Source organism: Miniopterus natalensis, chromosome 2 (genome assembly GCF_054644295.1).
Source record: "Miniopterus natalensis isolate mMinNat1 chromosome 2, mMinNat1.hap1, whole genome shotgun sequence".
In the NCBI taxonomy this organism is placed as follows: Eukaryota; Metazoa; Chordata; class Mammalia; order Chiroptera; family Miniopteridae; genus Miniopterus; species Miniopterus natalensis.
In genome coordinates this window covers 182739188-182752006 of record NC_142082.1, presented here as the reverse complement: position 1 = coordinate 182752006, position 12819 = coordinate 182739188, and the positions used below count along the sequence as shown (strand labels likewise).

General features: G+C 49.2%; 2 protein-coding genes across 2 annotated transcripts; one reads left to right on the top strand and one right to left on the bottom strand.

Annotated features, from left to right (window-relative positions):
* On the bottom strand, window positions 1-5872 carry CUNH22orf46 (chromosome unknown C22orf46 homolog). Its single transcript, XM_016210295.2, is given in 12 exon segments — window positions 1-1103; window positions 1106-1181; window positions 1183-1761; window positions 1763-1851; window positions 1854-2014; window positions 2016-2140; window positions 2580-3199; window positions 3202-3533; window positions 3535-4322; window positions 5660-5686; window positions 5688-5770; window positions 5773-5872. Coding segments are annotated over 12 exon segments (4083 nt in total).
* A 1039-nt stretch (window positions 5873-6911) lies between these two features.
* On the top strand, window positions 6912-11459 carry SNU13 (small nuclear ribonucleoprotein 13). The gene is made up of 3 exons (XM_016210272.2): window positions 6912-7025; window positions 10090-10210; window positions 11055-11459. The coding sequence occupies exons 1-3, from the start codon at window positions 7023-7025 to the stop codon at window positions 11315-11317; spliced, it is 387 nt and encodes a 128-aa protein (XP_016065758.1). The 5' UTR covers window positions 6912-7022; the 3' UTR covers window positions 11318-11459.
* The last annotated feature ends 1360 nt before the right edge of the window (window positions 11460-12819 follow it).

Below are 12819 nucleotides of genomic sequence, written 5' to 3'. Positions count from 1 at the left end.
CTATTTTCTAAAGCAATGCTGGACCAGAAAACACCTCAAATGCTTTAAAAAACAAAACTTTTTGGAGACTAGTGGATTCCATAGGGCCCCATTTGGGTTTTCAGGTTCCCCTTGACCCCGGAGGCTTTCTGTCTCAGGAAGAGCAGCACCAGCACGGCAGTGACCTGATGGCAGAAGGTCCCTCTTCAAAGAAGTGTGGGCTCCGATGTTGTCCTCCCTTACATGTGGGTCACCCACTTTGGAAAGCAGGGTGGGAACAGAACCACTCAGGCTCAGGTTGGGGGCTGGGTGCTGGGGTTTGGCCAGGTGCAGGGACCAGGATGTCTTGTTCAGACAGGTTATGCTCAGGCTCCTTGTGGCAGAGTGGAGACTCCCTTTGAAGCTGGAGGTGTCTTTGGAACAGGAAGAAGACTGCTGCTCAGCCCCTCTGCCCTCCAGGCTTTCTCTTGTCCGGTGTGTGGGCTGCCGACATTTCTGCCTGGGGGGCTTAGAGGCTTCCTGGGATGTGCTCTCCTTCCTACAGTGGTCATGGCCTCCCCTGCAGTATGAGGGTCTCACTCTGCTGGGAGCCCTCTCTGCCACCTGGGAGACTCCTGGCCTGACCATTTTCTTGCCCCTGCTATTCTCACTGGAAGGATCTTTGACCCCTTCCTGGCTACTCCAGTTCCTAGACTCTGCTGCAGGCCTGGGGTTCCTGGGATCAGGGAGCTTGGCCCTAGGAGAAACCTGTCTTTTTCTGGGGCCCCCTGGTGGTGTGACTCTCTGAGGCTTTGGGGGTTGGATGGAAATGCCCTTGGGCTCCAATCCCTGTGGCCAACACTTCTCCAGAGCTCTGGCCTGCGTAGAAAGTTTTGAGCTTTTTCTTTCTGGGGCTTGAACCCTCTGGGACTTCCCAGGGGACGTAAGGCCTGGCCTGGAGGCCTCACAAAGCCTCTCCTGCTGCCCTTGGAGCCACACCCCAGCAAAGGGCAGTGGGCTTGGATCTAAGCTAAAGAGCAAATAGGACTCCAGGATCCGCTGGGAGAGGCCCCACTTCACGTGTGCAATCTTCCTCTGCATGAGGGACTCCAGGAGCACCTGCTGGCTCTTCTTGAGGACTGGCACTTGGGCAGGACAGTGAGCACAATAGGAACACCCACCAGAATTGTGGCAGCTTGGAGGGCTTGGCCACACCAGTCAGAGTGGACAGGAAGACGGCAGGTTCAGGGAAGCAGCCAGACACTGTAGGTTCTGGAGCTGCCAAGCCAGACCAGGGGCCTTCCCCAGACCCACTCTTTTGTCCCTTCGTTGGCTTCTCCGGGGTTTAGGTGGGGCCTGCAGGGAAGCTGGACTGATGCTCACTCTGTGCTTCCTGGCAGGGGCCATGCTCTGGCTGGCCAAATGCCTCCCCGCCCCACTGGAGAGCAAGAAGACTTCACCTGGGTGGGGGAGAGGCTTCATCTCAGGACAGGTAGCAGAGGGCAATGCTCCATCCTGTTCCATGGCCCCATACCCAGAGCCAGTGAGGACTGGGGGCCCCTCACCCCCAGAACAGTCAACTCGGAGATTGCCTTTAATAGCATCCCATTCTCTGACCTGGTCCTTGATTCCTCCCCTTGGAACTCCAGGTTCTCCAGCATCCTCAGCTCCGCACTTTCTCTGGCTCCCTACATCCCAGATTTCTGCAGCATCCCCATCACCACCCTTTCTCTGGTTCTCTTGCCCTTGTGTCTGGATCTTCCCATCAACACAACTCCTTAACTGTTCTTGCTAATCTCCCCCCAGGAACCTGGGTCTCTCTACCATCATCACCTGTGGCCCCTCTCAGGTTTCTCTTCCCTTGTATTTGAATTTTTGCACCATTCTGCCCTCAGTCTGCTCTTGGTTCTTCCATGCTGATGTACAGGTCTTTCCATTAACTTTACTTTTTAACAATCTCTGGTTCATTCCCCTAAATCTCTGGATCTTTCTACCATCCTCGCTTCCAACCTCTCTCTGGTTTCTCTTCTCCAATGTCTGCTTTTCTGCATTGTTTTCCTCCACTCTTCTCCCAGTTCCTCCTCCCTGGTGAATGGTTCTCTCCAATTTCACCATCTAGCTGTCCCAGGTTTTCTCTCTCCGTTCTCTGGGTCTCTACACCATCCTCACCTCCAGGTACTCTCTGGGTTTTTTTTTCTCTAGAGCTTGCACTTCTGTGCCATTCTCACCTCCAGCCCGCTTCTCTTTCTTACATTCTGCTGAATGAGCTTCTCCATCAATTTTACTTGTTAATCGTACGCAGTTCTCTGCATGAGATGCCTGGGCATTTGCACCATTCTTGCTTCTAATGTGTTCCTGATTCTTCCACTCCACTGTGTGAATCTTTCCATTAATTTCATTGCTTAACTGACCCTGGTTTTTCCCCCCAAGTTCCTGGGTCTCTTTACCATCTTCACCTTTCACCCCTCTCAGGTTTTCTGTCTCTGGCACCTGAATGTCTGTACTAGTCTCATCTCCAAACTGCTCCTGGGTTCTCCTGTCTAGTAGGTGGGTGTCTACATGAGTTTCACCTCTTGATTGTCCCTGGTTCTCTACTCCATGTGCCAGGGTATTTACACCACCCCCCTCTGTCCTTTCTCTGGTCTCTCTTCTTTGGTGCCTGAATTTCTGCTGTGTTCACCTCCAATCTGGCCCTGAGTTCTCCAACATGATATCTCAAATTCTCTGACAATTTCACTTGTCACTGGTCTCTGGTCTTCCCACCACAGTGTCTGGGTCACTACCCAATCCTCCTTTCTTATCTCCCTGAGGTTCTTCCTTCTAGATATCTGGGTTTCCCCAGCATCCTTGCCTCTTCTCAGGCCTTGCCTTCTCCACCCCACTTGAAATTCATGTCTTAGTTGTTTCTGGATCTCTCCCCCAGCTTTCTCACTTCTACCCTGACCCCGCTTCTCTCACCTTGGTGTCTGGATTTCTGTAACATTGTTACTTTCAACATATCCTTGTTTTCCCCACCCCAGGGCCTGGATCCCTACACCACCCTCTCGTTTTACTTCTCCCAGCTTCTCGCTCCCAGATATTTGGGTTTACACATTTTCACCTCCAACCTGGTCCTTGTTTCTGCTCTCCTCTGCCTGAATTTCTGTAGCAGTGTCACTTCTAATCTGGTCTTGTTTTCCTCACCGTGGCACCTGGAACTCCTCACCATTCTCACTTCCAGTCTGGGGCTGCTTCCCGGTACTTGGGCCTAGGTCTCTCCTTCACCCTCCCCCTTGGTGCCTTTCTTGTTCTTCTCAAGTACCTAAGTCTCTAGAGTATCCTCGTTTCTGCTCTTGTCCTGGTTCCCCCACTCTGGTGTTTGGGTCTCTGCATCAATTTTACATCTTGACTGTTCCTGGTTCTCTGCTATGTGTGCCTGGGTTTCAGGAGGATTCTCACCTGTAGCCTCCGTCTGGTTTCTCTTCCCTATTTCCTGAATTTGGGCTCTATTCTTAACTTCCATGTGGTTCCGGTTCTCCCACCCTGCTGTCAGGATCTCTCCATCAGTTTTACTTACCACTACTCTGGCTTTCCCACTCCAGGGCCTTAGTCTCTGCATGGTCCTCCATCCCAAAGCTTATTGGGAGTTGCCTTCCAGATGTCTCAGTCTCCCAGGCATCCTCCCCACTGCTCCATCTCTGGTTTGCCCACTCTGGAGCCTGGGTCTCTCTAATATTCTCTCTGCTTAGTATCTGGTTTTCCCTCCCTGGTGACTAGGCCTCTTGTGGACAGTCCCAGGACTTCCAGGTGGGTATTCCCACTTGTTGATTGGAAGGAAAAGGCAGGAATTCTCTGGAGCAGAACTGCGGCCTCTGAAATGAACGGAGGTTTGGGAGAGCAGTGGCTAGAGTCATGGAGGTGGGATGGAACCTCATGCTGACAATAGGCTCCAATGTCACTAACTGTTGCTAGGAGTGGACTGGCGGTTGCTCCATCCTTTGATGATACATGTCCGGGTCAGGAAGCAGTGGCTTGCAAGTCAGGTGAGGGTGCTCATCACTGAGACACCAGGGTATCTGCCATATATCCCAAGGACTGTTCTGAGGGAGCATACAGGTGCTTGAAAAGCACATGGTGCAAAAGGTGGGCTCAGAAGGGGTATGGAAATCCCAAGGTGGGCACTGGCATGGGTGCCGCCAAGAGAGCATGTATTGGGCCCCTGATTCCTGGAGGCTCCTCCAGTATTCCCATCTCTTCTTTTGTGCCCATTGTTGAACATGAGCACCCAGTCCCCTGAACTTGCCAGGACTGAAGAGTAACTTAGGGGTCATTCTAAGACAAGTGTCATGTCTTGTGAAGGGCACTGCCCACTTCTGTGGTGGCACCTGTAGGTGAGAACTGAGAAGCAAAATCCTTGTACACATTGTCTTATTTGATCCTCGCAGATCAGAATTGTAATCCCCATTAATCCAGATGAGGATGCTCGGGCTTAGGAAAGGGGGAATCATTTCCCTTAGGGCAAACAGTAGTCATTCATTCAAGAAAGATAAAATATTTATTCCAGGCCAGGCACTATTCTAGGTGGTGGAGGTACCAGCATGAACAAAACAAAGTCCCCCCTGGGAGCTATCTTCTAGACATGGAGAGACAGTAGCCGAGTATATAACAGGATGTTAGGTATAGAAAAGTGTTCTGATGGAAACAAAAGCAGAAAGGGAATGGGGTTAGCTCTGTCAGATAGGCCTCTCAGAGGTGGTGACATCTGACTAGAGACCTAAGTGGAGAGGCAAACCAAGTAACATCTGAAAAAAGAGCATTGTAGGCACAAGAGATATTACTACAAAGCCCCTGAAGACAGAATGAGGTCGTGTATGAAGAACAGTAAGGAAGCCTGTGTGGCCAGAATGGAATGAGTGACGAGGAGAATGCTGGGAGATGAAGTCAGAGAGAAACTAGGAGCAGATCATGCTGTCCTTGGAGTTGAAGTTAGAAGTTTGGATTTTATTCTGAGTTTGATGGGGAGTGTATCCTTAAGAGCCATTACTGGGTTTTGAGTGGCAAAGTGCTATGATCTGTTTGTAAAAGTTTGTTCTGGCTACAAGCATAATGTTAGCCGTAAGCTGGGTGCAAAAGAAAACTTTCTGTATGATTCCATACAGACAAAACCAGTCCATGCTATTAGAAATCAGCATACTCATGACTGCAAGCTTCTGGGCTGCTGGTGATGGTCTGTTTTTTAACCTGGGTGCTGCACATGGATGTGTTCAGTTTGTGAAAATTCATTAACCTAAACACTTATAATCTACGTATGTATATTATCCTTGGATTAAAATTTTTAAAAAAAGAGAAAGAAGGTCATTCTGTTCTGTTGGCTGTGTGGAGCACTGACTGTGGCTGTGTGAGAGAGGTGCCTATAGTCCAGTGAGACACAAGGGGGTTTTGTCCAGATGGGTGTGGTGAGGTTTTGAGAAGCGATCAGATCTGAGATATCATATGCAAATAGAGCCCATAGGACTTGTAGATGGATTGAATATATGGAGTGAGGAAGAGAGAAAGGAGCCCAGGGTAACTGCCGGATTTGGGGCAGGATGATGTTCTCCTTGACCAGTCTGAGTTCCCCAGTATGATTCATCTCTGTGCACAGGCCATAGAACAGGGTCTTCGTAACAAGTGACTGAAACAGTTATGGTGCTGAGGAAAGGAGGTGTGTGGGGCCCCTCACCTTGATGACCTTCCTCATGCTGGGGGGGTATCCTGGTGATCTGGTGCCAATAGTGCTAGACCTGCCAGATCAAAAAGAGTCAGACAAGCAGGTTGCCTCAGCATCCGGGGCCCTGCAGCTGTGATCCACAGAGAGCAGGCCCCTTACTGGCTTTCACTCAGGGCCCTGGAATGGCCCCACCACAGTGCAGGTGCCCAGCAGTGGCAGCAACATGAAAAAGCTTAGGTCAGGCTGGAGGTGTTAGGGAGCTGGAGGACAGGACTGGTATGGCTCTCCCAGCCAGTTTGGGGTGGGGTGACCCCTGCCTCATAGCACCTCGCCACTGAGGCCACCTCACAAAGGAGCCTGATGCTCCAGCTTCCGCTCCAGCTGCTGAACCTGGCACCCAAGTTGGCTAACATGCCTGCGCTCAGTGCAGGTAAGGGCTGTGTTGGGGAACTGCCCAAAAAGAATTGAGATGAAGAAGACTTTATTTTAAACAACCTGTCCTCTGGACTGAAGAGATTAAATTCCCCCATGGATAATGGGAGAAGTAACCTGTAGTCTGCTTATTTCTTCTTCCTATTAGATACTTTTATCCATTTGTCCATGTCTATCCAATATCACTTAATGACTACTGTATTGAACATGCATATTCTTGTTTGACCACCCAGAATTACTTTTCCCATTTCAAGATCAGTGTTGGTGGGAGAATAAATGCTATCCGGAATAAATACTACTTTCTTTCACCTAAAGGTTATATTCAAAATAGCGAATCACAGAGCAGGCAGGGATACCAGCCAATCAGAATGGGCCGTGCCTTAACCCTTTAATAACTGGGTTGTAAGCGGCCCCTTGGATCCTGGGAGAGGGGCATCGCCTTTTTATCAACCATTTGGGAGGTATGTCTCTCTTTTAAGACCCCAATATGCCACACAGTGTGTCCTGGCTGAATCACCCCAGCTTATACCTGACACTCACAGATCCAAGACAGCCAAGGAGTGGAGGGGTGACCTAAGTTTGGCCCAATGGGCTCCCTCTGCCAGGGCTCTGAATATCAAGAACAAAGATTCAAAGTAGGAATAGGAAGCTGGTGTATTTTTTTGAATGTTTAATTCGTTTCCGCCAATAATGTGCATTAGAAAAATGATAAAAACAGCAAAACGAGGTCCCTCGCCCGAGGCTGAGGCCGCCCCCTGAGTCCCCTCCCCCACGGCTCTTTAGCGGCCGAGGCCCGCCCACTCAATGGCATCACTTCCGCTTCCTGTCCGGCGCACGGCCATTTCTACTTCCTGCGCGCGGCTTTCCGCCGAGTGGAGCGCTCGTTCTCTGACGTACGTCGGCGGCGCTTCTTGAGGAGAGGCGAGGCCGCGGAACCGCAGCCATGGTGAGGGCGGGCGGCAGGGCCGGGAAGTGCGGGACTCGAGGTTCGGGTCACTCACCAGCCTGAAGGGGCTCAAAACGTGCGCCGCTTCGACCGGCGGGCCGGGACCTGGGAGTTCGGTAGCTGCGTAGTCTGGAGCTCCGGGGCCCGAGTCGGAACTCGGGCAGCTGCTAGGTCCCCGCAGCCCCGCTGGAGGTTAGAACCCCGGAAGCCTTAGGGTCCCAGCTGTTGTGGTCGGGGGTGTAGCAGTCAGTGCGCGCAGCCGAAGGCCTCTGGTGAGCGGAGGGGGCATGGTCCGACCTGGGAGGAAGAGACCAACCCACGTGGGAGAGGGTAGAAAGTTGGGTGAGAAAACTTGGTTCCATTTTTTTAATTTTGGGGGTGGGGTGGGGATCGCTAGAGGATGGTGTGGAACCCTGGATTCAGGTGAGCCTCCCAGCCCCACTTCCCATTGCTGATGTTCAGGAGAGGGAGAGCTCCAAGGACCTGCGCCTAGTGCGCGCCGCGAGTTACACGTGCCAAGGACCTAAAGGAGCCTTCAGCGTTGGCGGTGTGAGGAGTGTGGAAGATTCCCGAGCCCCAGCCTGGAGTACAGTAAAGGCTCCTGCGAAGTTTTATTCTCAGAAATCAGAGGTCCTGGTAGCACCCTCGGGGTTCCAGTTTGGGGCTGTCTGGTGTGCAGGAGACCAAACTGATGGAGCTAGCTAGTTGTGTGATTTCATTCACTTGTTTAGTTAACCCTTTAAAAAATTAAAAGATGGTGCCCGGCCGGAGTGGCTCAGTTGGTTGAGCGTCGTCCTGTGCACCAAAAGGTTGCGGGTTCCATTCCCTGTCAGGGCACATACCTGGGTTCCAGGTTCCATCCCCAGTCGGGGCACGTGTGGAGGGCAACTGATCTGGTTTTTTCTCTCTCTCCCTTCCTCTCCTAAGCATGTCCTCGGGTGAGAATTTTAAAAAATTTTTTAAGATGGCTAAGTATACTAAGAAATTTCAGTTGTTATTTGTAAGGTAGGTAGTTTGGTTTTAAAGTTGAGCTGACCTTCTGTTGTTGACAGATAATGATTCCTCTTCGATGGTGGTTCAGGCTCCCCCTTTTTGCACTGATGTTTATTGAGAGTTGAGAATACTTACTTCCAGAGATGGGTTGTTGGAAACCACAGTGGAAATACCTGACATTTTAAAAAGTAACTTTGAGGAGTGGTTTGGAATTCAGGTGGTCTTGGATCCTTTATTGTTTAGGAGGTGGTGATTTTTCCTTTTAATTACTTAGGTTTTTGTATTTGGGGGTTTTTGTGTGTTTTTTTTTAATATATCTTTATTGATTTCAGAGAGAGGAAAGGAGAGGGAGAGATAGAAACATCAATGATGAGAGAGTCACTGATAAGCTGCCTCCTGCACCCCTCGACTGGGGATTGAGCCTGCAACCCGGGCATGTGCCCTGACCGGAATCGAACCCCGATTGCCTGGATCCTAGGTCGACGCTCAACCGCTGAGCTACGCCCGGCCGGGCTAATTGCTTAGGTTTTTAAAATTTTTTTAGAGTGAGAGGAAGGGTGCTGAGAGAGAGAGAGAAACACTGATTTGTTGTTCCACTTACTTATGCATTCATTGGTTGATTTTTTGTGTGTGCCCTGGCTGGGATTGAACCCACAACCTTAGCATGTCAAGACCGATGGTTTCTTTTCTTTTTTCTTTTTTTAATCTTTACCCGAGGATATTATTCCATTGCTTTTCAGAGAGATTAGAATGGGGAGAGAGAGAGATACATCGATGTGAAAGAGACACATTGATTGGTTGCTTCCCATTTGGACACCGACCAGGGCCGGGGATCCAGCCTGCAACCAAGGTATGTGCCCTTGCCCAGAATCAAATCCAGGACCCTTCAGTCCGAGGGCTGATGCTCTAACACTGAGCCAAATGGGCCAGGGCAGGGGGTGATGATTGTTGGTGAGTAAACTTGATCTAGTGGTCATAGTGAATGTAGTAAATACTGCTTGTACCTGGCAAGTATAGAAGGCACTTTACAAGCAAGGAACATTTGTGAAGATTGGCTACCTACTGGATCATAAAGCAAGTTCAACAAATTTTGAAAGATTGATAACAATACAGGCAGTGCTCTCCCAACCAAAGCACAGATAAATTAGGAGCCAGTAACAAAGTGTTTGGAAAGAAGATTTAGCCCTGGCCAGGTGTGCTTATGCTGCGGGGCCCTGGTCGGGTAGCTCAGTTGGTTAGAGGGTTATCCTGATACATCAGGGTTGTAGAATGTGGATTCAATCTCAGGTCCCAACAAATACAAACCAATGAATGCATAAATGAGTGGAACAACAAATAAGAGGTTTCTTTCTCTCCCTTCCCTGCTCGCTCTCTCTCTAAAAATCAGTAAATTAAAAAGAAAGAAAATACTTACATTGGGGGGGAGGGGGAGAATTAAGAAAGTAGGAAAATAACAAAAGGACAAAATAACTGCAAAGAAAATAGAAGGGGAAAGAAAGCAGAAATTACTGGAGTAGAAAATAGATCCTAATGTTATAGGATGGACAAAGTCAGAAGACAATTCTTTGAAAAGTCCCCTTCAGTGAGATTAATCAAGAAAATAAGCATAGCCCTGGCTGGTGTTGCTCAGTGGTTAGAGGGTTGGCCCCAGCACCAAAGGGTTGAGGGATTGATTCCTGGTCAAGGGCATGTACCTCGGTTGCAGCTTTGATCCCTGGCCACGGTGGGGGCATATGTGGGAGGCAACCGGTTGATGTCTCTCTCACATCTGGTGTTTCTCTCCCGCCTGCCGTCCCTTCCACTCTCTAAAAATCAATGGAAAAAATATCCTCTGGTGGGGGGGGGGGAATAGGAAGAAATTTTTAGCACACCAGGAAATACAGTGAATTTTCTTAATCCTAATTCAGTTTTTCTAAGTTGAGAGTGTGCAGGCCAGTGTCATTTTTAAATGTGTATTTGGGGGTGAGGGAGCAGGGAAGCTGACCATTGTGTGTCAATTGTCAATTATTTTGTGACTTCTCTGGAACAACTTCTGGTTCGTTTTCACTGATGCTTTGATTTCCCCCCATAGACGGAGGCTGATGTAAATCCAAAGGCCTACCCTCTCGCAGATGCCCACCTCACCAAAAAACTGCTGGACCTCGTTCAGCAGTCATGTAACTACAAGCAGCTTCGGAAAGGAGCCAATGAGGGTAAGGCAGCCAAGAGTGTTCCAGAGAGGATGTTGAAGGCGCCTGTCTCTGTCAGAAGTCCCTGGTCTCGATTTCCAGTATGGAAAGAGGGCCGGATACTCTAGATTGGGACCAATGGGAAGACTTAAGAACAGCATTTTGGCATTAGATGCTAAAGGTTAATGGACTAAGAATTTTTTTTTAGATCTACCAATTGTTAACATTTTCTGTCACATTTACCTTCTATTGAGAGCCAAAATTTGAATTTGGGCAGTGTGGCCCTAGAGCCTGTGCCCTTGTCTAGTAGTACTCCAGCATTAATGCAGAATGTGGTCTGTGGGCTAGCGTCGGGCCACAGAGATAAACAATCAGGAATAAGCATCTGAACAATGCTGTGTGGTGCTGTACCTCCTTGGTGAGTTGCACGTGGTGTGAGCTTGTCAGAAGTATTTATCGTGGCAGGTTGGGATGGTCAAACCATCACAGATCAGAGTTTGAGAAGTGCTACCGTGCACTGCTTCGTGCTGGGAGGGCTTGTGTGGAATCTGTTCCAGTCAGCCAGGCAAGAGGTGGTGGTGACTTGGACAGGTGGTACAGAGCAGGGGAGAAAAGTGGTCTGATTCAGGGTGTGCTCTGACAGACTGATGGGTTTGATGGAGGGTTCAAGGAAGGCATTGAGGATGACCAAATGGTGTTTAAATCCCTTACCACTTCCCAAGGCTGCTACAGGACACAGAGGACTGCTTATGCCTGGGAGTTTTGCCCAGTTTTCTTGCACCTGTGTTTCTTTTCCTCAGAAATTGCTTCTTTGTGGCTTCCCTACCCAAACCCCACGTCACCTATGGGCCTCATGTTCTTTCCACAGCCACCAAAACCCTGAACAGAGGCATTTCTGAGTTCATTGTGATGGCTGCAGATGCAGAGCCGCTGGAGATCATCCTGCACCTCCCACTGCTGTGTGAAGACAAGAATGTGCCCTACGTGTTCGTGCGTTCCAAGCAGGCACTGGGACGGGCCTGTGGGGTCTCCAGGCCTGTCATCGCCTGTTCTGTCACCATCAAAGAAGGCTCACAGCTGAAGCAGCAGATCCAGTCCATTCAGCAGTCCATTGAAAGGCTCTTAGTCTAAACTGGTGGTCTCTGCCATGCTCTCCCACTGACTCCTCCCCCTGGGTTTGTGTATCATATTGTCTATGTTAGCATGTAGTATTTCCAGCTACCTTCTGTTGTTATAAAATATTGTAGTAGTAAATCTGGTTTTTACATTTTTATATTATTTTTGTTTTGTCTTACAGGTCCCCACACCCACCTCACCCCTGCCCTAAATCTCCCCTACTACTTTCCCTCTGCCATCTTTCCTCCCTTTTGAAAGATGAACTAAGGCCCAGAACAGGTGGAAGCAGAGTGGTGACACCATTCTAGGGCAGGGAAGAGCCAGGATAGAGATCTTGTTCCAGCTTTCAGGCACTAACTCCCTTGTGTGTGCAAGACATGGTGAAGTAAACACCCACGTGATTTCCCTTGTGCCTGGCATACAGAATCATTTCATACATGTTTGAAATTATTTCATACATGATCTAGGGGATTATGTATCATTTGGGGAGGAAGCATGTATTCTGTGAGGTGGTTAAGTCATATGCCCAAGTGTCATTTGCTGATGTACCCCTACCGTTTGCTTTTGGTAATACGATGTTATGTCTGCCCCACCTTCGCCCTCCCCAACTTCCAGCTGTGCCCCTAAGGGTGTTAGGACAGCAGCATACCAAAGAGGTGTATGCTGCAGGACTCCAAAGTGGCCTGGACTAGTGAGACATGGGGCAGTTGACCTAGGTCTTAAAGGAGTCTGGAGTGGCAAGAGAAAGTAGGATCAACTGGTGCTGGAGTGAAGGATTCTGGGCAAGTTTTGGAGACCTGGAAGCTACAACAGAGGTGATGGAGTCCAAGGAAACAGCCTCTGATGAATAGAGATTTCTTCAATGGACTTGGTACCAGCTCTGAGAGCCCTTACCTACCCATTTTCTGCCATGATGTGGGTCAGATGTATGTATGCTTTTATCACATCAGAACAGTGCTAATGTGTCATTCTTGTGTGAGTCTTAGTAAAGAAATATATTCATATTACAAATTAAAGAAAAAGTGTGGTTCTTGGTAGGTAAGAGTTGAACTGCTTAGCATTTATTACTAGTTTTAGCTTCTCAAACTTTCCACCAAGAAGCTGTACAGAAACCATCACTACCAGATGATTTCAGTTCAAAATGTCTTGTATGGACTTAGTCATTGAGGTGTTGCTATCACTCTAGAACAGGGTTTCTCACCCTCAGCACTACTGACATTTGGGGCTGGGTAAACCTTGTGGTAGGGGGCTGCCTGTATGTTGTAGAATGTTTAGGGGCATCCCAGGCCTTTACCCACTGAATGGCAATGGCAATTAACCCCTCCCTCCAGATAAAGTCCTGTAATGGTCAGATTAATGAGGATAGATTATATTTGGTTTCCTCTTGGCCAGCTTGGGCCAGTGTACCCACTCCAGCAAGAAGCATACCTGGGGAGCCTGGAAACCACCCTGTCCGGTTAAGGCCTGTTCTGTGTCTGCTGGGCCAGTCTTTTCTTCCAGCTTGCTCCAGTGTTTAT

Excerpts from the sequence above, each read along its gene's own strand:
- SNU13 (XM_016210272.2), top strand. Across the intron at positions 10,211-11,054 it reads TCGGAAAGGAGCCAATGAGG|CCACCAAAACCCTGAACAGA; the intron begins GTAAGGCAGCCA and ends TTCTTTCCACAG.